At 42.3% G+C, this 25,805-nt stretch overlaps 1 protein-coding gene across 3 annotated transcripts in view; it reads left to right on the top strand.

The window, feature by feature from the left end:
• The window catches only part of TMEM67 (transmembrane protein 67), a 55,675-nt gene extending 48,043 nt beyond the window's left edge, over nucleotides 1-7,632 (top strand). For 2 of the 3 annotated variants that reach the window (XM_056522316.1, XM_056522318.1), the window contains exons 26-28: nucleotides 1,123-1,225; nucleotides 7,117-7,259; nucleotides 7,362-7,631. In XM_056522316.1, the coding sequence (XP_056378291.1) occupies nucleotides 1,123-1,225; nucleotides 7,117-7,259; nucleotides 7,362-7,442 (327 nt within the window). In that variant the 3' untranslated portion in view covers nucleotides 7,443-7,631. Of the gene's footprint in view, nucleotides 1-1,122; nucleotides 1,226-7,116; nucleotides 7,260-7,361 lie in introns of all 3 variants that reach the window. The other variant, XM_056522317.1, reaches the window with a different exon arrangement.
• Nucleotides 7,633-25,805: the final 18,173 nt, after the last annotated feature.

Genomic DNA, 25,805 nt, shown 5'->3' with positions numbered 1-25,805 from the left:
TGCTTTTTCAATGCTGAGTTCCCTTTAACAAAATAATGTACTCGAATATTTCCTGATATTTATAGTAAATTTGAGTAGCCGTATTAGTCCAGTTATGCAGATGCAAATCAAAAAATGTTGCAGTATCTTGTAATACCTTTTTTATTGGACTAACAGAATTTTGTAGAGACAAGATTTCGGGATTCCTCTCTTTATCAAGTCCAAAGCAAATCTCTTTCCTTTGGTTTGCTTTGGACTTGATAAAGGGAGGAATCCCGAAAGCTTGTCTCTACAAAATGCTGTTAGTCCAATAAAAAAAGGTATTACAAGATACTGCAACATTTTTTGATTTGCATCTGATATTTATACAAATTTATTCCAATAATCGAATATATTTAAATGTAACTGAATACCACAGACTGCGCTATTTCAGTATGTTCACTTGTTAAGCACTGATTGCTGCTTATACAGTGCGTATACGTACTACAGTTTTCAGTCCTGCAACAAAACCAGATACGGTGCAAAAATGAGCTGACCGGATGCACTATCTGACTCCGGGCGGCTCATTCAAATGAATGAGATGTGGTGGGGATACGGCAGTGGCCTGTTATAAAATTTCCCCACCAAATCCAGCAACTGTATAAAGAAATCATGGTGTGAATGCACCCTTACAGATTATGATTATATAATCAGTATGTGTATGTTGTGTTGCTTAAAGAAAACTTGTATGTATTGTTTAAAGTGTGTTTTTAAGGAGATTTATACCATTATTTGGTTACTGACGTTTTTGCCAAGTCTCTGCAATCGTAATATAGTCAGAACATTTTGGGGGAGATTTATCAACCTGTGAAAAGGAAAAGTTGCCCATAGCAACCAATCAGATCGCTTCTTTAATTTTGCAGAGGCCTTGTTAAAAATGAAAGAAGTGATCTGATTGGTTGCTATGGGTAACTCAGCAACTTTTTCCTCTGGACAGGTTTTGATAAATTTATTGTGCATTTTCTCTGGTAGCCCTTTAACCATTTAGAGCTCTGTTTCTTCCCACTTGTATTTCTTTTACAAAACTGTCTCACAGATTGCTAAAGTAGACAAAACTAAAGACCAAAGGTTCATTCTTCTCCCTTTTTACTGTGTTTATTTTAGGCTTTTAAAGACATGGATTACTTTGTGAAAGACAAGCTTCTTCTGGAACGAATATTCAGCATGGAATTTATGGAGCCAATGGACAGAAGCATCTTCTATAATGGTACAAACTTATGTTCTTATGTGTCCTCATAGACGGCAATGTATTCTGCACAGATTTTGCTTAGGCGATCTCTGTGCTCACCACATAAGTTAAGAATAACTCCAGACTATGGGGGAGAGTTATCAAAACCTGTGCAGATAGCAACCAATCAGATAGCTTCTTTTTTTTCTTTAAAAGGCCTTTAACCCTTTAATGACCCAGGGCGTATGGGTACGCCCTGGCTCCTTGGTACTTAAGGACCCAGGGCGTACCTGGATGCCTGCTATAATCATTCAGCAAGCATCCCTTGCAAACCCCTGGGGGGGTCCTGAGACCCCCCATGTCGGTGATCGCCAAAAATCGCTGGTCAATTCAGAGCGGTGATTTGCTGCAATTTCGGATCAATTGGGTCTCTGGTGACCCAGAAAAAAAGGGTGAATGGGGCTGACCGAGACAGCCCCATTCACCCTTACCCAGCAGGAGTGAGGTGGCATGGGTACTCTCAGCATGCACAGCCAAAGGGCATGCTAGGAGTTGTAGTTTTGCAACAGCTGAAGTTCCAACTACAACTCCCAGCATGCCCTTTGGTAGTCTGTGCATGCTGGGGGTTGTAGTTATGCAACAGCTGGAGGCACATTTTTTCTATGAAAAAAGTGCATCAAGCGGTTGCATAACTACAACTATCAGCATGCACAGACTACCAAAGGGCATGCTGGGAGTTGTAGCAGTGTGCCTTCAGCTGTTGCAAAACTACAACTCTCAGCCTGCCCTTTGACTGTCAATGCATGCTGAGTGTTGCAGTTTTGCAACAACTGGAGACACATTGGTTGTGAAACAGAGTTTGTGTCCTATCTCAGTGTTTTGCAACCAGTGTGCCTCCAGCTCTTACAAAAATACAACTCCCAGCATGCTCTGAGAGACTGTACATGCTAGGAGTTCTAGTTTTGCAACTGCTGGAGGCACACTGGTTGCGAAACACTGAGTTAAGTAACAAACTCTCAGTGCTGCGCAACCAATGTGCCTCCAGCTGTTGCATAGCTACAACTCCCATCATGTATGGTCTGTAAGTACATGCTGGGAGTTGCAGTTTTGCAACAGCTGGAGGTTTGCCCCCCCCCCCATGTGAATGTTCAGGGTACATTCACATGGGCGGTGGTTTACAGCGAGTTTTCTGCTGCAAGTTTGAGATGCGGCAAATTTTCTGCGGCAGCTCAAACTCCCAGCGAGAAACTCACTTTAAACCCCTGCACGTGTGAATGTACCCTAAAAACACTACACTACACTACACAAAATAAAAAGTAAAACACTACATATACATATACCCTTACACAGTCGTCGTCGTCCCCCCAATAAAAAAAAAAAAAGTCTTGTACGGCACTGTTTCCAAAACGGAGCCTCCAGCTGTTGAAAAAAAAAAAACAACTCCCAGTATTGCCAGACCACCACTGACTGTCAAGGCATGCTGGGAGTTTTGCAACAGCTGGAGACAACCTGTTTGGGAAACACTGCCGTAGGGTATTTTGGTAACGGATGCAAATCCCCTTCTCTTGCTTTGGAGCCCTGTCCTATTTCAAAGCAACAGTTTAGTGCCATATATGGGGTATTTCCGTACTCGGGAGAAATTGCGTTACAAATTTTGGGGGTCTTTTTCTCCTTTTACCCCTTATGAAAAGGTAAAGTTGGGGTCTACACCAGCATGTTAGAGTAAAAAAATTTCATTTTTTACACTAACATGCTGGTGTTGCCCAATACTTTTACACTTTTTCACAAGCGGTAAAAGAGGAAAAAAAAAACACAATTTGTAACGCAATTTCTCCTGAATATGGAAATACCCCATATGTGGGTGTAAAATGCTCTACTGGTGCACAATAAGGCTCAGAAAATAGAGCGCACCATGTACATTTGAGGTCTAAGTTGGTGATTTGCACAGGGGTTGCTGATTTTACAGTGGTTTTGACATAAATACAAAACAATAAATACCCACATGTGACCCCTTTTTGGAAACTACACCCCTCACGGAATATAACAAGGGGTATAGTGAGCTTTAACACCCCACAGGTGTTTGACGGATCTTCGTTAAAGTTGGATGTGAAAATGAAAAAAAAAAGTTTCACTAAAATGCTGGCGTTACCCTACATTTTTCATTTTCACAAGAGAGAATAGGAAAGAAGAGTAAGAATATACCCCATATGTGGATGTAAAGTGCTCTGCAGTCCAAACTACAATGCTCAGAAGAGAAGGAGCGCCTTTGGGCTTTTGGAGAGAGAAAATGTCTGAAATTGAAGGCCATGTGTGTTTACAAAGCCCCCATAGTGCCAGAACAATGGACCCCCCCCCCCCCCCCACATGTGACCCCATTTTGGAAACTACACCCCTCACAGAATTGAATAAGTGGTGCAGTGAGCATTTACATCCCACAGGTGTCTGACAGATATATTTTATTTTTCATTTGCACAGCCCACTGTTCCAAAGATCTATCAAACACCAGTGTGGTCTAAATGCTCACTGCACCACTTATTAAATTCTGTGAGGGGTGTAGTTTCCAAAATGGGGTCACATGTGGGGGGGGTCCACTGTTCTGGCACCACGGGGGGCTGTGTAAACTCACATGGCCCCCAACTTCTATTCCAACCAAATTCTCTCTCCAAAAGTTAAATGGCGCTCCTTCTCTTCTGAGCATTGTAGTTCGCCCGCAGAGCACTTTACATCCACATATGGGGTATTTCCATACTCAGAAGAAATGGGGTTACAAATATTGGGAGGCTTTTTCTCCTATCACCCCTTGTGAAAATGAAAAATTTGGGGTAACACCAGCATTTTAGTGAAGAAAAAAAACAACATTTTTAATTTTCACGTACAACTTTAGCGGAAATTTGTCAAACACCTGTGTTTTTTTTTTGCTGTTCTGGAACCATAGGGGCTTCCTTAATGCGACATGCCCCCAAAAACCTTTTCAGCAAAATTTGCTTTCCAAAAGCCAAATGTGAATTCTTCTCTTCTGAGCATTGTAGTGCGCCTGCAGTGCACTTGACGTCCACACATGGGGTATTTCCATACTCAGAAGAAATGGGGTTAGACATTTTGGAGGGCATTTTCTCCAATTACCCCTTGTAAAAATGTAATATTTGGGGGAAAACCAGCATTTAAAGTGAAAAAAACTAAATAAAATGTATTTACACATCTGACTTGTACTCCACCCCTAGACATCTTATCCCCTATCCAAAGGATAGGGGATAAGATGTCAGATCGCCATGGTCCCGCTGCTGGGGACCCCCAGGATCACCGCAGCGGCACCCCGCTGTCATTACTGCACAGAGCGAGTTCGCTCTGTGCGTAATGACGGGCCATACAGGGGACGGAGCAGCGTGACGTCATGGCTCCGCCCCTCGTGACATCATAGCCCACCCCCTTAATACAAGTCTATGGCAGGGGCGTGACGACCGCCACGCCCCCTCCCATAGACTCGTATTGAGGGGGGCGGGCCGTGACGTCACGAGGGGCGGAGCCGTGACGTAACGATGCTCCCGCCCCTGTACTGCCCGTCATTACGTGCAGAACGAACTCGCTCTGTGCAGTAATGACAGCGGGGTGCCGCATCGGCAATCCCGGAGGTCCCCAGCAGCGGGACCGCGGCAATCTGACATCTTATCCCCTATCCTTTGGATAGGGGATAAGATGTCTAGGGGCAGAGTACCCCTTTAACGAAAAGTCATCAAACACCTGTGGGGTGTTAAGGCTCACTGTACCCCTTGTTACGTTCCTTGAGTGGTTTAGTTTCCAAAATAGTATGCCATGTTGTTGTTTTTTTTGCTGTTCTGGCACCATAGGGGCTTCCTAAATGTGACATGCCCCCCAAAAACCATTTCAGAAAAACTCACTCTCCAAAATCCCATTGTCGCTCCTTCCCTTCTGAGCCCTCTACTCTGCCTGTCGAACACTTTACATACACATATGAGGTATTTCCCTACTCGAGAGAAATTGGGTTCCCCATTTTGGGGGGCTTTTTCTCCTTTTGCCCATTGTAAAATTTCAAAAACTGAGTCTACAAGAACATGCGAGTGTAAGAAATGAAGAATTTGAATTTTCTCCTTCACTTTGCTGCTATTCCTGTGAAACACCTAAAGGGTTAACACACTTACTGAATGTCATTTTGAATACTTTGAGGGGTGCAGTCTATATAATGGGATCATTTATGGGGTATTTCTAAAACTGAACTGGTCCCTGAAAAATTCCGATTTTGAAACTTTTGTGAAAAATTGGAAACTTGATGCTGAACTTTGAAGCCCTCTGATGTCTTCCAAAAGTAAAAACACGTCAACTTTATGATGCAAACATAAAGTAGACATATTGTTTATGTGAATCAATATATAATTTATTTGTTATGTCTATTTTCCTTATAAGCAGAGCGTTTCAAATTTAATTTTTTTTTTAATTTCACATTTTTCATCAAGTATCGACAAAAATTTACCACTGACATAAAGTAGAATATGTCACGAAAAAACAATCTCTGAATCAGAATGAAAGGTAAAAGCATCCCAGAGTTATTAATGCTTAAAGGGACAGTGGTCAGATGTGCAAAAAATGCCCGGGTCCTTAAGGTGAAAATTGGCTGGGTCCTTAAGGGGTTAAAAAAAATGAAAGAAGTGATCTGGTTGGTTGCTATGGACAACTGGTCAAGTTTTCCTCTTTGCAGGTTTTGATAAATCTCCCCCATGTGCCTAAACACCAGCACATAATATACACAGATTAAATGAGGTAAATATTAGAACTTATGCTAAGCCATAACAGTAAAGTACAAGTGCAATGATTAACTAAGGCAACCAAAGTGCAGATATATTCCCTAAGTAACAGCAGAGTAACAAAGACACAGTGGGGGGGATTTATCAAGGGAGGTGCAGGTCGACATTTTTTTTACACCTTTAATTTATGTGGTGGGTGGAAATGTGTATGTGCACCAAATTTATCAAGTGATGTAGGGCATGTGATTCATCTGGTGCTGGCACCCATTATTACTTAAAGGGGTACTCCGGCACTAAGACATCTTATCCCCTATGCAAAGGATAGGGGATAAGATGTCAGATCGCAGGGGTCCCACCGCTGGAGACCACCACAATCTCTCATGCAGCACCCCCTATCATCAGCCTCACGGAGCGAAGATCGCTCCGTGTCTGATTACTCACAATCACGGGGCCGGAGTATCGTGACGTCATGGCTCCGACCCTTTTGTCATCACGCCCCGCCTCCTCAATGCAAGCCTATGAAGGGGGCCTGGCGGCCGTCACGCCCCCCCCATAGGCTTGCATTGAGAGGCAGGGGCAATATGTCACGATACTCCGGCCCCGTGATCGTGAGTCATCAGATAAGATGAGGGGATAAGATGTCTTAGGGCCGGAGTACCCCTTTAAGTACTCTGTGACTTTTCTGCAACTTATTAACCCGTTTGCGCCAAATATTTACAACGTTTCAAAAATGAGTCCACAGCCAGTTTTGTAAGACAGTTGGGAGAAATTATGAGAGCTCTGCGACAAATCGCTAATGATGAACCCATTACCACTACATTATCGTTACTACAAATCTGTGTATAAACAACACAACTTGATTTCTCCTGTAAATCAAAAGTGGCAGGAAAAGTCGCAAATTTAACACTGAGACAAATCCGGCAACAAATGAATCCACTTTTTTAACACAAAAAAGCAGGTAAACCCAGTGGTGGGCTCCTTGCGACCAGACCTCTTATCTTCTTTGGATAGGAGATCAGATGTCTTTGGCCGGATAGCCCCTTTAGATCATAATATCTATGAAGAAATAGATCTTCCTTTTGTTTTTATATGTATACATAGTTGCAGTCTAAGCAGTAGTAGCTTGAACCATGCTCATCATGTTACCTGTCTCCCTTTTGTTGTCGTCTGTAGATGAAAATCATTCTTTCAGTGATGTCCTCTTCTATGGTCATGAATCCACACTCCTCATCTTTGACACTCTCTTCTTCTGCATTGTGGATATCCTGTCACAAAACTTTGTTCTTGCAGCTATTATTACTTATCTGCAACAAGAAGTAAGTCTGCTTTTTTATAATATTGTAAAATGTTATATTTTCAATTTGCCAGTTTAATAAAAAAAAATATATATATATATGTGTATTTTTTTTTCTCCTCAGTGTTTCCGGCATATCCGTGGGGCCATAGGGCAGAAGAATTTGGCATCCAAAACCCTTGTAGATGAAAGATTCTTGATTTAAACATTTTCTGTAGTTTTCTACCAGATGAAACTTCAGGACCATTTGACTTGAACCATTACATGTATTACTTTTATTTTGAAGATAAAAATATTTTTTTATGTTTCCTTGCCTGTTACGCATATTCTTGTATATATTATGCAAAACATTACATTTTTGTACTATGTGTTAATTTCTAAAAGAGGGTATTTTGTTTTTATTGCTTAAGATGGATGCAAAGACTATTAATTTATTACATGTTTAGCATTGCATTCACTTGACGTACCTTTCCCTTGTGTGAAGGGGGGGGGGGTGTATTACCTTAATGAATAGATTGGTTCTTTATCCTTCTTAAGACTGTCAGTAAATTCCCTGGACCTGATTTGGGGCTATGTGCTTTTAAAAATCTGTTGTTTTAAGAGACATGTCAAAAGTTTGGATTGGTCGGGGTCTGAGTGTTCAGGCCTCCACCAATTGCTAGAACGAGGCAGGAGAACCATGTGACTATGCACCTCTCTACCCATCTTGCTGTACAAGATGGACTCTATAGTTCGCACTATTATCCCATCTCATAGCACTGAACAGTACAAGCAATCACTATGAGGATTTAAAAAAATGAAGCCCCCCCACCTTATAAATAAATAATAATAATAAAAGAAAACGCATATTTAGTATAGTCACCTGTGAAGCTCTTAAATTATAATGTTTATGATCCTGTGCAGTGAACGGCAATGCCAGGGTTGCTGATACTGACAAAAACTACAGGTCACAGCACGAAAAATATACTGCCCTGTATACGGAAAAGTAAAAGAATAGTACCCTATATAAATTAGGTATCATTGTAATTGTTTTACTGTAGTAGATGTAGATGCCTCCAGACCAGATGATGAAAAGTACTGCTCCTCCGGCGCTCAACTGTTCAGTGTCCTGTGTCAATGTTCTTAATCACCGAAGCAGACAAATTAAAGAAATAGGCTTTATTTGCCAATTGAACATACAGTAACAGACAATGCGTTTTGAGGGACTGGACCCCCTCTTTCTCAGGTTATGTGGTTTAGCCATCCAACGATCTAATTTATAGGCTGAAAAAGCCCGCAAACTTCGAAAATTAAAAACAGAAAGTAAGCGCTAATGCAGAATCAAACATAATGCGTACAATAAAGACTAAGTTTCCAAGAGAAGGGACATCTGTTACATTTGTTCAAAAAGGATGTCCTGTTGATAGCAATATTTACAGTGACTTACACATGTCACTACAAATCGGTAGTAATAGAAAGGCAAGGGACTGGTCGGGTGGGTGCAGCCGTCCGTAATAGACTGTAGTGGTGTGAATAGCAGCGCTCCGCTGACATCAGTAGTGAAACACAGTAGAGCGCGGCAGCACTCCTGGATGAGAGAGCGCTGTCGCCGGGGATCTTTGAAACGAATGCCATACAGGGCTGCGGGCAGAGGAGAGTTAATAGATTACCTCCTGCTGCTTGTATGTTTTATTAGTAGATGTTACATTGCGTGGTGGGAGGAATAGTAATGCCACAATCTGTTTTGATGACTTGAGTGTGGGTAAGTTATGCTATGGTGCGATTGATGAGCAGATAGTTATGGGCATACGATGTATGCCGCAGGAACTGTAGTTGTGCTAAACCAAGGTACGATATCAGGATCGGGAGTTACGTGCATGGGATGTATCCCGTAGAGGCTGTATTCACCGAAACAATGATATCAGGGAGTGGAATGATAGTGTGTGTGTGGATGGATAGGATGACGAGTAATAAGGTGAAGGATATTATAGCTGGGTGGATTAGGCTGGTTAAATTATGTCCACAGTATTTCTGGATTATTATAATGGTGGTAGACTGGATGCAGTTTAGGTAATATAGAACATGCGATGCCATGTATAAGAGATTTTGGTCGTACAGAATCATTAAGAGCTGTAGAGTAATGATAATGATCGGGCCAGAGAGGGTGGGCATGGAAAAGTAATAGATTAATGGGATGGGTGGAGTGGATGAGAATGAGATACATTTTGAAAGGGGGAAAGAACACAGGAGGTAGGGGAAGGGAAGAGAGTAAGAATGTGGTAAATGTTTTGCTCGAGGAATGTAATAAATGTTTTGCTGAAATGAGGATACAGATAGGGATATATGTAAAATGTGGTGGATGTTTTGCTAGAGGAATGTAATGAATATTATGCTGATATCAGACATTATTGAGAGAAAATTCGGACAGTACTTTCATTCAAGCCATAAGGCTGTATTGATTACAATATCCAGAACATCTCTTTTCTCACAAGTGTTTTAAACCTGTTGGTGATTGATGGCTGGATACGCTCACCAGGAGTGATCTTCATAGGCTGCAGATCTTCTGGATGATCCGTACTGCAGTGGCGTGAGAGACCATGAAACAGAAAATTCTTGCTGATGTTCGAGCGATGTTTATAGAGTCAGTGCAGTGGCTGAATTGTTTTGCCTACGTATTGTTTGCTGCATTTACATTGTATGAGATAAACAACGTAATCTGACTCACAGGTTAGGACTTCTTTTATTGAAAATAAATAAATAAATAATTTGGGATATCCTTGTGTCCCACAGAATAGGTGGTGATAAAGTTGGTTCTGTATTTGTTCTCAGGGCATTCAGATGTTGGTGGCCGTTTTGTCAGGCATTCATCTTGTGTTAAGTTAGTGTTTTTTTGGTCTGCTGCTTCAACCAGAGTTTTAGGGTAGCCCTTAGCTGAAAACCGTTTTTTCAGAATCTTGGCTTGCTGATGGAATGTGGTATTATTAGTGCAATTTTTTCTTACTCTTTTGAATTGGTCGAACGGTATGTTTTGTCTCCATTTCTTGTAATGGCCGCTCCCATAGGAGATATAACTATTCGAATCAACTGCTTTGAAATAGTTAGATGTAATGATTTTCTTTTCGCTATGGGTGATCTCTAGATCCAAGAACTAAATTTTTTCAGCTGAGTAGTTTGGGGTCAATGTGATGCCCCAGTCATTTTGGTTTATTTCAGTTACCAGTTTGTCAATCTGATCGGTGGTTCCTCTGCAAAGTACAAAGAGGTCATCTATGTACCTTTTATATAATAGGGCGTGGTTCTGGAACAAGATGTTTCCTTTAATAAATTGCTCCTTGAAAACACCCATAAACAGATTGGCATAGGCTGGGGCTACCGGAGTCCCCATAGTGGTCCCTCTCACTTGTCGATACAGGGTGTCATTATATGTGAAGAAATTGTTCTCCAGAACAATCTTCAGGCAGTTGATTAAGGGTATGTTCACACTGAGGAATTGGAGAGGAATTTCCACGAGTAATTCTGCTCGCTTTTTCCTCTTCAATTCATTCAGCAGTGAAAATCCCCATAGAGTTGTGCAGAGTTTCTGCCCCTCAGTTCACACTGAGGAATTTCCTCAAGCAGAATTCTGACGAGGAAGTCTGTTCCGCTTGAAGAAAGAACATGTTCTTTCTTTCAGGCGGAATCAGCGTCTTACTCCCAAAGAGATCAATGTTAATTTTTTTTTCAGTCAGAATCATTTCCACGCTGAATTGGCGCGGAAATGGTGCGGAATTGGCACAGAATTTCCGCATGAAAAAAAAAGTGGATAATATTATAATATATTATATAATATTATAATATAATATATTATACTCTTCTCCTCCTCCGCTTGAAATTTTCATTTCTGCGTGTGGAATTCCGCTCGACTTCCGCGACAATTCCGCACCAATTCCGCGCAAAATTCTGCGCGAAATCTCTGTGAGTTCTTGTGGAAAAGTAACAATATTTTGAGGCAGAAAATTTCTGCTTGATTTCCGCCCCAATTCCTCAGTGTGAACATACCCTAAGAAGGAAACTTGTTGTTCAGAGATATTTTCATCCTGTTGGAGAAACCGGCGATACCACTCGATACCAATCTCATGTTTAATGTTAGTATATGGCGTAGTCACGTCCATAGTGAAGCAAATCAACTCTTCTGTCCAGGGGATGTCTTTTAGTAGCAGATATCCCCTGGACAGAAGAGAGGATTTTCTTCACTATGGACGTGATTGCACTATATACTGAGATTAAACATGAGATTGGTATCGAGTGTACCCGCCGGTTTCTCCAACAGGACAAAAATATCCCTGAACAACAAGTTTCCTTCTTAATCAAGATGACCTATTTGTACTTTGGAGAGGAACCACCATTGACAAACTGTTAACTGAAATAAACCAAAATGACTGGGGCATCACATTGACCCCAAACTACTCAGCTGAAAAATAGAGTTCTTGGATCTAGAGATCACCCATAGCAAAAAGAAAATCATTACATCTAACTATTTCAAAGCAGTTGATTCGAATAGTTATATCTCCTATGGGAGCGGATATTAAAAGAAATGGAGGCAAAACATACCTTTTGGCCAATTCAAAAGAGTAAGAAAAAATTGCACTAATAATTCCACATTCCATCAGAAAGCCAAGATTCTGAAAAAATGGGCTACCCTAAATCTTTGGTTGAAGCAGCAGACCAAAAAACTCAACTTAACACAAGATGACTGCCTGACAAAATGGCCACCAACATCTGAATGCCCTGAGAACAAATACAGAACCAACTTTATCACCACCTATTCTGCGGGACACAAGGATATCCGAAAGGTGCTTGCCAAACATTGGCATATCCTACTAGAAGATCCCTACCTGAAGGATGCCATTAGAAACCGGGAATAACACTCCACTACACTACGTGGGATGATAGCACCAAGCAAACTAAAGAGGAACACAAAAGAAATAACCAAAACCGAGACATCAAGGAAATTGGGATTTACAGATATGGCAGAAAGAAATGTCTTTGCTGTACCACCACCATCCATGGATTCACCACCATAACAAGCACTACTACCAAGGAAGTTCTTTCAATAAAAGAAGTCCTAACCTGCCAGTCAGATTATGTTGTTTATCTTATACAATGTAAATGCACAAAACGTAGGCAGAACAATTCAGCCACTGCACTGACTCTATAAACATCGCTCGAACATCAGGAAGAATTTTCTGTTTCATGGTCTCTCACGCCACTGCAGTACGGATCATCCAGGAGATCTGCAACCTATCAAGATCACTATTATTGAGCGTATCCAGCCATCAAACACCAACAGGTTTAAAACACTTGTGAGAAAAGAGATGTTCTGGATGTTGCAATCAATGCAACCTTACAGCCTGCATAAATTAATCTCCTAGGGACTGTATCCACCTTTTCCAGCCCACCGGAGCATCTGAAAGCTGAACTAATTTATGCAGGCTAAAATCAGCAACTGCCAAGCCGAGAAGTTTGTGACGAATTGAATCTCTGTAACTTTGCTCGTCTCTAATGCCCACCCTCTCTGGGCCGATCATTATCATTACTCTACACCTCTTAATGATTCTTTACAACCAAAATCTCTTACATGTTCTATATTACCTACACTGCATCCAGTCTACCACCATTATAATAATCCACAAATACCCTGGACATAATTTAACCAGCCTAATCCAACCCGCTATAATATCCTTCACCTTATTACTCGTCATCCTATCCATCCACACACACTATCATTCCACTCCCTGATATTATTGTTTCGGTGAATACAGCCTCTACGGGATACATCCCATGCACGTAACTCCCGACTACAGATCCTGCGGCATACATCGTATGCCCATAACTATCTGCTCATCAATCGCACCATAGCATAACTTACCCACACTCAAGTCATCAAAACATATTGTGGCATTACTATTCCTCCCACCACGCAATGTAACATCTACTAATAAAACATACATGCAGCAGGAGGTAATCTATTACCTCTCCTCTGCCCGCAGTCCTGTATGGCATTCATTTAAAAAAATCCCCGTTGACAGCGCTCTCTCAATCAGGAGTGCTGCCTCGCTCTACTGTGTTTCACTATGATGTCAGCACAGCGCTGCTATTCACACCACTACAGTCTATGACGGACGGCTGCACCCACCCGACCAGTCCCTTGCCTTTCTATTACCACCGATTTGTAGCGACAAATAATAATGTGTAATCACTGTAAATATTACTATCAACAGAACATCCTTTTTGAACAAATGTAACAGATGTCCCTTCTCTTGGAAACCTAGGAGGAGATCAAAGGATTTAGACTGTTTTTTTCTGTCTAAATTTGTCGCACAGAAAGTCGCAGTCTAAATATATGCAACTTTTTTTCAACTTTTGCTTTTTTAGAACATGATGTATTCTAGTCTATTTTAGACGGAAAAATGCATTGGTGCTGAATTTATCAAAAGTGACTTTTCAGCGTCAAGTCGCATCGGCTGAAAGTACGCTGAAATGTCAGACCATGCTGGAGCAGGTTTAAATACAGTCTAAAGCATAGATCCTGAAATCTGTGCACAGAATTTATCAAGATAAATTAGGCGCACAATAGACCAGCCTAACCCTCTGTAGTTTGGTTGATGCGAACATAGACATCTTTGATAAATCTCCCCCTTAGTTTACTTTCTGCTTTGAATTTCCAAAGTTCGCGGGCTTTTTCAGCCTATAAATTAGATCATTGGATGGCTTAACCACATAACCTGAGAAAGAGGGGGTGCAGCCCCTCGAAACGTGTTGTCTGTTACTGTATGTTCACTTGGCAAATAGAGTCTATTTCTCTAATTTGTCTGCTTCGGTGATTAAGAACATTGACACAGGACACTGAACAGTTGAGCACCGGAGGAGCAGTACTTTTCGTCATCTCGTCTGGAGGCATCTACATCTACTACAGTATTCTTACACCGTACCGATTATGGTCACTGCTCGGCTGCATCCCTGTATTTTGGTGGTCACTACTAATGACAAGAAAGCAGTAAAAGGCATTGTACTCGAAGTCCAACGCCATAAGGTGAGCACCTTTCCATCTTTCACCTTGCATCCACGTTATCTGTTGGGGATAATTGCACATTGTTGCGCTTTGCTTTGGTCAATTTTCTCTCTTTCTGCAGTTGCATCCCCCAAAATAATATATAAGCCTCTTCCCTTAAAAAATGCACATTAACTCCCCCCCCCCCTATAAAAAAAAAGACAAAATGGTTCCAATAAAAACTACAGACCATGGCGCAAAAAAAGTAAGCCCTGCATACAGAAAAATAAAGAACCCTGTTGCAATTGCATTATTCTAACATAGTGTGCACTGCATAGAAAATAAATCTCCCCAAAATTGGGCAGTTGGTTTTTTTCAATTTCATCACAATTTTTTCGCCATAGATTTTGTTGTAAAATCAATTATGTCATTACACAGTACAATTGGTCCTGCATAAAAAAAGGCCATAAGGCCCTGTAGATGGAGTTTTGGGGTATGGCTTTTAAAAGGCGAGGAGTAAAAAATGAAGCTACAAAAAAAATAAATAAATAAATAATACAAAGTGGCTCCAGAAAGTTAGAGATTTGTAAATTACTTCTAATAAAAAATATGAATCCTTTCACTACTTACCAGAGGAAGTTGAGTTGTTTTTCTGTCTGACCACAGTGCTCTCTGCTGACACCTCTGTCCATGTCAGGAACTGTCCAGAGCACAAGAGGTTTGCTATGGGGATCTGCTCCTTTTCTGGACAATTCCTGACACGGACAGAGGTGTCAGCAGAGAGCACTGTGATCAGACAGAAAAAACTACTCAACTTCCTCTGGTAAGTAGTGAAAGGATTATATTTTTAAAAGAACTATACAACTTCCTCTGGAGCATACAGCAGCTGATAAGTACTGGAAGGATGAAGATTTTTTAATAGAAGTAATTTACAAATCTGTTTAACTTTCTGGAGCAAGTTGATTTGAAACTTTATTTTTTCCACCGGAGTACCCCTTTAATGTGTTAAAGTGACAGCAACACTTTAAACCTGTAGGTGTATGGGACATGTTTAATGTTATGAACAGTGCAAAGACAATCCTTTCCAGGCATGGTGGCTTCAACCACTTTTTTATTGTCTATGGTTAAAATAATTTGACCAATATATGGAGAGGGAAACACAGCAAGGCCAGGCACATATTCTGTCACTTTAAAGGGGTACTCCGGTGAAAACCTTTTTTCTTTTAAATCAACGGGTGGCAGAAAGTTAAACATATTTGTAAATTACTTCTATTAAAAAATCTTAATCCTTCCAGTACTTATTAGCTGCTGAATGCTACAGAGGAAATTCCTTTCTTTTTGGAACACTGATGACATCACGAGCACAGTGCTCTCTGCTGACATCTCTGTCCATTTTAGCAACCATGCATAGCAGATGTATGCTAAATGCAGCATGGTGGCTCAGTGGTTAGCACTGCTGCCTTGCGGTGCTGGGGACTTGGGTTCAAATCCCACTAAGGACAACAATAAATAAAGTGTTATTATTATTATAATAACGTCAGCAGAGAGAACTGTGCTCGTGATGTCATCAGAGAGCATTCCAAAAATAAAAGAATTTCCTCTGTAGTATTCAGCAGCTAAAAAGTACAGGAAGGATTAAGATTTTTTAATAGAAGTAATTTACAAATAGGTTTAACTTTCTGCCACCAGTTGATTTAAAAGAAAAAAGGTTTTCACCGGAGTACCCCTTTAATACTTTTTGGACAAGTCCAATGTTGACAAGGAAGAACCTCTGTCACCTCTGCAGTCTCGGTGTGTGAACCTGGCCTACCCCAGATGGACAACATTATACACAATGATTCATTGTGTCTCAGATAACCTTTACCTCCAAGGCTAAAGCTATTTGGTGGACTTTAGAATGGTATTCAAATAGATGGAAGACTGGTAAACATTTTTCTTTCAGGTTTTGCAAAAGGGCCTCTGTTCAGTCTGTGACAATGACATATGTGTGTAACACAGTAAAACATTTTAGAGACTAAATGGGAAAGATAGATAAATGGAATAACCAGCTAGTTTAGGAAGAGAATTATATAGTAATAGAAATGTGTAAAAATGTTTAGAATATGTATAAATCCATTCCATTCGTTCCAGACCTTGGTATTGTTTTTGATATCTGGAATCAGCGGCCCGTCTATATTTACCTAACCTATGTTGTAGATATCCTCCAAACATCCTCTTATGGCAGTGTTTCCTAACCAGGGTGCCTCCAGCTGTTGCAAAACTACAACTCCCAGCATGCCCAGACAGCCTTTGGCTGTCTGTGCATGCTGGGAGTTGTAGTTTTGCAACAACTGGAGGCACCTTGGTTGGGAAACACTGTCTTATGGTATGGCAACGCTTAGGCTACATTTATCAAATTGAAGGTTATAGGTTTTTAATATGTAATCAATGTTTAATAAGGTTATTTTGGAAGTTCAGTTTTAGTTCCAAAAACATTTATTATTATTTTAATTTTTTTCCATTTAGAAAAGTTTGATTTTAGGGCATAAAACCATAAATGTGACATGTTTCCAATCGCGCGTACATATTTTAAACATAATGGTGATAAAGCAAAGTTTAATTTATTTAGAATTTCTGGTGTTTTATATCATCTGGATAACATTTTAGTCATGTAGGGGAATACTTGGTTTGTCTAATGCTTAGGTAGGTGGTACGTTATAAAGTAACAGCATGAATGTTGGGAACCAAGGTTTCCCCGCAGAACATTGCCCGCCGCTTCATATTGCCTCTGTTGTGCTGGTTTAATTTCTTCTCCGAGGTGAGCAATGTCCATGTATTCTACCAAACATTCATAACAAACTTTGTTATGTTTGATGTATGAGCCATTATTATGTAGGCACTACAATTGGCTCTTAAAGGGGTATTCCGGCTTTATACATCTTATCCCCTATCCAAAGGATAGGAAATGAGTTGTATGAATGCAGAGGTCCCGCCACTGGGGACCCCCGCGATCTCAGTGCAGCCCCGTCACGTCCCCGTCTTGGAGGCACATATCCTAGCAATATGTGAAAAGTTTTGATCGGCAAGTGTCAGAATGCTCAGACCTTCTGTATTGTACATGTTATGTTATTTGTCTTACAGCTTGCCTATTTGAGGACAGGGTCACTTACCTGTGGGAGGGGGTTCATGGCCCTTCCCCAGGGTTGTGCTATGCTCAGTTTGAGCTGTTTTTAATTGATTTTAGTAGTCTCTGTGTACGGTGGTCCCTCAACATACGATGGTAATCCGTTCCAAATGGACCATCGTTTGTTGAAACCATCGTATGTTGAGGGATACGTGCAATGTAAAGTATAGGACAGTGGTCTACAACCTGCGGACCTCCAGATGTTGCAAAACTACAACACCCAGCATGCCCGGACAGCCGTTGGCTGTCCGGGCATGCTGGGAGTTGTAGTTTTGCAACATCTGGAGGTCCGCAGGTTGAAGACCACTGGTATTGGAGGTTATACTCACATGTCCCCGCCGCTCTGGACTAGAGATGAGCAAAACTTACAGTAAATTCGATTCGTCACGAACTTCTCGGCTCGGCAGTTGATGACTTTTCCTGCATAAATTAGTTCAGCTTTCCGGTGCTCCGGTGGGCTGGAAAAGGTGGATACAGTCCTAGGAGACTCTTTCCTAGGACTGTATCCACCTTTTCCAGCCCACCGGAGCACCTAAAGGCTGAACTAATTTACGCAGGAAAAGTCATCAACTGCCGAGCCGAGAAGTTCGTGACGAATCGAATTTACTGTAAGTTCGCTCATCTCTACTCTGGACCATCACCGCTGCCCTGGATGTCACGCTCCATGGCTGTCGCCGCGTCCCCGGGGTGTCCCCGACGCTCCGGCAAGGTCTCTGCTTCCCCGGCATCCTCGCTCTCCGTCGCCGCCATCACATTGCTACGCACGCCGCTCCTATTGGATGACGGGATGGCGTGCGTGGCGACGTGATGACGACGATGGAAAGCGCCGACGATGCAGGGATCCCGAAGAGGACACGCCGGAGCCCCAAGGACAGGTAAGTGATCGTCAGCGGACCACACGGGGCACCGTAAACGGCTATCCGGTGGCAGCTGAAGCAGTCTGCGCTGCCGGATAGCCGTTTATGCGATGGCCCCGACATACAAAAGCATTGTATATTGATGCTGCCTCCAACATGCGATGGCCTTTGAGAGGCCATCATATGTGGAAATGATCGTATGTCGGGGCCATCGTAGGTCGGGGGGGGGGGGGGGGTTGGGGTTACTGTATATGTGACATTTTGATACACATGTTCTCATAAAATATTTTGTATTCATTATAATATATTTTTTGGTGGTGTGCGCTCTTTCTTTCCAGTGAAATCTTGGTATAGTAGCTGTTCTGCATTTCTTCACTGGAGCAGCACCCCTCAGCTGTTTATTTATATTTAGTGAGCCCCCCCTCTACTTTTCTATTGTAGAATGCTCAGACCTCCACCGATCAGGAAAACACACTCTCAGTGTAAGTCTATAGAGCGTATCACGTGACACAGAGCAGGGAGAGGAGCGTGTAGGCTTCCTCTGGTTCTTTCTCCTGATCGGTGGAGGTCTGAACACTTTGACACCTGAAGATCAAAACCCTTGACGTGTCACTAGGACATGTCAAAAGTTTTTTAAGTGACAGGTACACTTGAACTTTAAAGGGTACCTCTCATCAAAAAAACTTTTGATATATTATAGATTAATGTATGCAGAATAACTTTACAATTGCATGTTATTAAAAAATATGCTTCTTTCTATTCAATTTTCCACTTTGAAGAAATGACCACTAGGGGTCTCCCTACCAGTCCTGGCAGCAAGCATTTCAGACTCATGCTGGAGTCCTAAACACTACGAGCTGCCAGTCTGCTTTGTTCACAAAGGAGAACACTCAGAGCTGCCAGCCTGCTTTGTTCACAGCCTGTTTGGCTGTGAACAATGCAGGCTGGCAGCTCTGAGTGTTTAGGACTCCAGCATGAGTCAGAAATGCTTGCTGCCAGGACTGATCGGGAAAAATACAATAGAAAGAAGCATATTTTTCATTAACATGCTATTGGAAAGTTATTCAACATTCATTAATCTAAAATATATCCAAAGTTTATTTGATGAGAGGTACCCTTTAAGGTGGCCAGATTGTATTTTTACGAGTGGCTTCAGCAAATACCAAGAATGCCCCATGTGTAGGCATATAACAGCTTTAATGTAATATATTTTATTTTTCTGCTTAGGTTCCTTTAATATCTGTTAGAAGAAATGGGTAATATGGACAGTAAGATTCTATTAATCCTATGAAAAATGCAGATTTGAGGAGTGGTTTGTTTTCGTCTTTGGTCATTTGTCTCCTGTGATAAACGTATTGTGACAGGTCCAGTGGAGTGTCACAGGGCGGGCCCCTGAAAACCACTCTCACATTTTACATATGCACTGGATATTTAATGTGACAGGTCCTGTAGCTTGATAATGAACTCAATGACATTAAATAATGGACAAGCTCATCTCTTTTATGCTGGGTCATGCACCATATTATCCTTTTTTTTGTCAGGGAAACAAATATATCTCATTGCTCATCGTAACATATTAGAGATTTGGAACCTTCATAAAAGTTGAGATTTGCTGACAGAGCATGAACATGTTTTTATGGTATAATCCTACTGGATAATGTGCTACAAGCACAAACATAACTATAAAACAAACACTGCCATCCTATAGAGTCCAAATATATATAATGGAAATAACAGGCCCTCTGTTCAAAAATATAAAGGCTGGAAGCTGGGAAGCATCAGAGAGAAATGGTCAGTGAAAGTGATAGGGCTGCAAAGTGTCATCTCCCTATTTTTGTGGGAAAGTCATTTTTTAGCACAATTGTCCAGTCCCAATACTGGATCTATACAGGAGCTTATATAGAAGTTCATACTTTACCATGCACATGGGAGGGTTGTAGTAATGAATCATAAATGTTTTCTGAATTCTTCTTCTTTTTTTTCCAGGTGGTGAGGTAGTAGATATATCCGTGTAGGGCTAGGTTCACATGTGCGTCGGTTGTGTAGTGGACCAGCCAGTTCCATTTGCTGCTAAGGAGCTAAATCTGTGACAGAGGCCACAAATGGAGCCTTGTAATACAGATGTGTACTTAGCGGTAGACACTAAAGATTCAAACGCATGGTGTGATGGGGTTTTTCTAACCCGCTCTCATCTCTAGGATCAGAGGAGTACCTAGTGTCCGTGGAAAGGGGCTCAGCTCCCCCCCCCCCCCCAAAAAAAGGGAAAACTAGCGTCACACAGTAAAATACTGTACATACAGTTACATCTAGTGACTCACAATTGACGTCTTTTCTGATCAGCGTCGTCCTCTTTCCTTTTCTTCTCCGTCAGGCTCAGACCACCATGACGACTTCTTCCAGCCAAAAAAGCCAAAACTAGGCATGTATCTATGTAGGTAAGTGCTCGAAAATTTTTCCAGACAGAAACTGAAACGCTTGCTTTGACACGAGACAATACATTTCATTTTTCCATTTTGGCTATTTTGAAGAGCTGTGCCATAGTTTGTTTATCTGGATGGACTTTGATCAGGTTTGGGCACTGGCACCCTGCATCTAGGATTGGTGAAGTAGTGCTGCAATTTTCTCTTGTAAGTAGGTAGCTAGGAAGCTATTCAGGTAGGTAGCTCTTAAAGGGGTACTCCACCCCTAGACATCTTATATCCCCTATCCAAGGATAGGGGATAAGATATCTGATCGCAGGGGTCCCGCTGCTGGGAACCCCCGCGATCTCTCCTGCAGCCCCCCGAGTCATCAGCTATCCCGAGCTACGTTTGCTCCGTGGCTGATGACTCAGGATATAGGGAACGGAGGTTCGTGACGTCAGGGCCCCGCTCCTCATGATGTCACGTCCCGCCCCTCAATGCAAGTCTATGGGAGGGGGCATGACTTGCCATGCCCCCTCCCATAGACTTGCATTAAGGGGGCAGGCATGTGACATCACGAGGGGCGGAGCCATGATATCACAAACCACCGGCCCCTGTCATCAGCCACAGAGCAAACTTAGCTCTGGAGAGCTGATGACTCGGGGGGCTGCAGGAGAGATCGCGGGGGTCCCCAGCGGCCAGACCCCCTGCGATCAGATATCTTATCCCCTATGCTTGGATAGGGGATAAGATGTCTAGGGGCGGAGTACCCCTTTAAGGTAGGTACATATTCAGGAAGGTAGGTGCTAGGAAAGTAGGTAAGTAGCAAGGTAAGTAGCAAGCTATGTAGATAGTCAGGTAGCTAGGCAAGTATATATAGGTAGCTATGTAGGTAGGAATGTAGGTAAGTATTCAGTCAAACCACCCCCCTTCTGAGTGACTATTATGATGCATCGGCAAATTGTATTTTGAACACCTGCTGTGCGATCCCGGCTATCCAGTGGTTGCGCATAAACAATAGCCGGCATTTATTAAAAGGCACAGACATCTGGAAGGAAGGCAACAAGCTTCTCCAGGCGCAAACAAGTGAACCACACAAGCAAAAACAGAAGTCACCCAAGTTAATAAATAACTCCCCCCCCCATGACTACGTCCTGGCCACTTCCCACTCAAGTTTGCTTTGCTGTATTCCATAGCTTGGTCTATTATATAAACGTGTCTGTGTGGGACTTGGCCTGAATATAGTCTTTAGCTATTAAAGGAAATGGACCCACTGCTAAGTGCAACAGTGTAGGCTGGCATCACTATTTGGCGGTATGCCAAAGTATAGCTGTGAAGCACACATCAATAACTCTGAGTGAACCCAACCAAAACTCACACATACTGTGAGATGTAAATTTGCAACAGCTGGAGGCACACTTGTTGGAAAACATTTGGATATACATTTGCATTTTTGTTTTCAGCAACACAAAAGTATAAGACATTAAGTGATGTGAATGGGGGCCTATTCTAATACATAATAGTAACAGAATACAAAAAGGGTAATACCTAGAAAATACTTACAATACACAAAAAAATCTGTAAAACGTTTGTGTAGTCAATTAACCTATTTATACTTATTCCCATGTGTTTCCCTTATACTGGGCAAAATACACTGCTCAAAAAAATAAAGGGAACACAATGTAACTCCAAGTCAATGACACTTCTGTGAAATCACACTGTCCACTCAGGAAGGAACACTGATTGACAATCAATTTCACATGCTGTTGTGCAAATGGAACAGACAACAGGTGGAAATTATAGGCAATTAGCAAGACACCCCCAATAGAGGAGTGGTTCTGCTGGTGGTGACCACAGACCACTTCTCAGTTCCTATGCTTCCTGGCTGATGTTTTGGTCACTTTTGAATGCTGGCAGTGCTTTCACTCTAGTGGTAGCATGAGACGAGTCTACAACCCACACAAGTGGCTCAGGTAGTGCAGCTCATCCAGGATGGCACATCAATGCCAGCTGTGGCAAGAAGGTTTGCTGTGTCTGTCAGCATAGTGTCCAGAGCATGGAGGCGCTACCAGGAGACAGGCCAGTACATCAGGAGATGTGGAGAAGGCCGTAGGAGGGCAACGACCCAGCAGCAGGACCACTACATCTGCCTTTGTGCAAGGAGGAGCACTGCCAGAGCCCTGCAAAATGACCTCCAGCAGGCCACAAATGTGCATGTGTTCACTCAAATGGTCAGAAACAGACTCCATGAGGGTGGTATGAGGGCCCGACATCCACAGGTGGGGGTTGTGCTTACAGCCCAACACCGTGCAGGATGTTTGGCATTTGCCAGAGAACACTAAGGTTGGCAAATTCACCACTGGTGCCCTGTGCTCTTCACAGATGAAGGCAGGTTCACACTGAGCACATGTGACAGACGTGACAGAGTCTGGAGACGCTGGTGAGAACGTTCTGCTGCCTGCAACATCCTCCAGCATGACCGGTTTGGCGGTGGGTCAGTAATGGTGTGAGGTGGCATTTCTTTGGGGGCCGCACAGCCTCATGCTTGCCAGAAGTATCCTGACTGCCATTAGGTACCGAGATGAGATCCTCAGACCCCTTGTGAGACCATATGCTGGTGCGGTTGGCCCTGGGTTCCTCCAAATGCAAGACAATGCTAGACCTCATGTGGCTGGAGTGTGTCAGCAGTTCCTGTAAGAGGAAGGCATTGATGCTATGGACTGGCCGCCCGTTCCCCAGACCTGAATCCGATTGAGCACATCTGGGACATCATGTCTCGCTCCATCCACCAACGTCACGTTGCACCACAGACTGTCCAGGAGTTGGCGGATGCTTTAGTCCAGCTCTGGGAGGACATCCCTCAGGAGACCATCCTCCACCTCATCAGAACCATGCCCAGGTGTTGTAGGGAGGTCATACGGGCACGTGGAGGCCACACACCCTACTGAGCCTCATTTTGATTTGTTTTAAGGACATTACATAAAGTTGGATCAGCCTGTAGTGTGGTTTTCCACTTTGATTTTGAGTGTGACTCCATATCCAGACCTCCATGGGTTGATAAATTTGATTTCCATTGATAATTTTTGTGTGATTTTGTTGTCAGCACATTCAACTATGTAAAAGACAAAAGTATTTCATACAATTAGTTCATTCATTCAGATCTAGGATGTATTAGGGTGGGTTCACACCATGATTTTCTATACAGTTTTTGGATACGGTTTAAAAAAAAAAAACGTATGCAACCGTACAGCAAACCGTGGCCATAGACTTTCCATTCAAAACCATATGCACCATATTGAATACGGTTGTCTCTGTTTTTCACACCACACGTTTTTTTCCTTTTTTTTTTCTGGACAGAAAACCGTGGCCTACCACGGTTTTTGGTCCAGGTGAAAAACCGTATTGACCCGTATACGTTTTTTTTTTAACATGAGAGTCAATGGGAACCGTACAGAACTGTATGTCCGTACGGTTCCATCCAGTTTTTACCATACGGTTTTTGACTTTGCACAGTTTTTTTTCTTGGAATTTCAATCAAACAAGTAAAACTTTATTCATAATGGAGTGAAAAGTTCAAAACGTATACGTTTTTTTTCTTAAAAAACGGATGCAACCGGACATCATTTTTCAAACCATATATGGTTTTCAACCGTATACAGATAAAACTTTGTACACACGTTTTGATACAGTTTAGTCAGGTTTTGAGGAATCCGTTTTTTTTTAAATAAAAAACCTGAAAAAAAACTGTATTGCAAAAACGTGGTGTGAACCTACCCTTATCTTTATTTTTTTGAGCAGTGAAATAAAAGCTAAATACACCACAGTATAAAGTAAAATACACCACAGTATAAAGTAAAATACACCACAGTATAAAGTAAAATACACAACAGTATGGAGTAAAAAACACCACAGTACGGAGTAAAATACGCCCCAGTATGGAGTAAAATACGCCCCAGTATGGAGTAAAATACACCCCAGTATGGAGTAAAATACACCCCAGTATGGAGTAAAATACGCCCCAGTATGGAGTAAAATACGCCCCAGTATGGAGTAAAATACGCCCCAGTATGGAGTAAAATACGCCCCAGTATGGAGTAAAATACGCCCCAGTATGGAGTAAAATACACCCCAGTATGGAGTAAAATACACCCCAGTATGGAGTAAAATACGCCCCAGTATGGAGTAAAATACACCCCAGTATGGAGTAAAATACGCCCCAGTATGGAGTAAAATACACCCCAGTATGGAGTAAAATACACCCCAGTATGGAGTAAAATACGCCCCAGTATGGAGTAAAATACGCCCCAGTATGGAGTAAAATACGCCCCAGTATGGAGTAAAATACACGACAGTATGGAGTAAAATACACCACAGTATGGAGTAAAATACACCCCAGTATATATAGAGGCAGAGGAGTGACATTATGGTCTCAGGGATTGTGACACTTCTCACCTTTCTGCCCAGTCCATGTGTCACTATGTGTGGAGCGCTGTCAGCGCATGCGCAGTGCCCGCCTGCCTCTCTGCCCCGTCCTGTGTGCAGCAGCCGGGGACTCGTGTGGTCTCTGCTGCTGCTGTTCATATGGCAACCGCTGTGTGCAAGTAAACAGCACCGGCCGCAGCTGCTGCAGCACTTCACTGGAGTGTGCACTCACCTGAGCTGGATGTGACCTCTGCAGCCGAACCTGCGCCCCCGCCAGAGAACACCATCAACTTAACCCTTGTGACGCTGGAGGAGCCATGGGCTGTTCAAGCAGCACTCTCACTCACACTCAGGGGAGTAACCGACCCCCGGCAAAGTCAGTGGAGACTAATGGGCCCAAGAAAAGTGGTGAGTGACCTGATGCTTCATGATACTAGGCTAGAGGAACATTGCCTGGTGTGAGCACAGCCCTATATACAGAACACAGCCTTATATACAGAACACAGCCTTATATACAGAACACAGCCCTATATACAGAACACAGCCCTATATACAGAACACAGCCTTATATACAGAACACAGCCTTCTATACAGAACACAGCCCTATATACAGAACACAGCCCTATATACAGAACACAGCCCTATATACAGAACACAGCCTTCTATACAGAACACAGCCCTATATACAGAACACAGCCTTCTATACAGAACACAG

Source organism: Hyla sarda, chromosome 5, assembly GCF_029499605.1.
Source record: "Hyla sarda isolate aHylSar1 chromosome 5, aHylSar1.hap1, whole genome shotgun sequence".
Taxonomy (NCBI): Eukaryota; Metazoa; Chordata; class Amphibia; order Anura; family Hylidae; genus Hyla; species Hyla sarda.
Note: the sequence above shows the minus strand (reverse complement) of the source record. Positions and strands in the feature narration are given on the sequence as shown.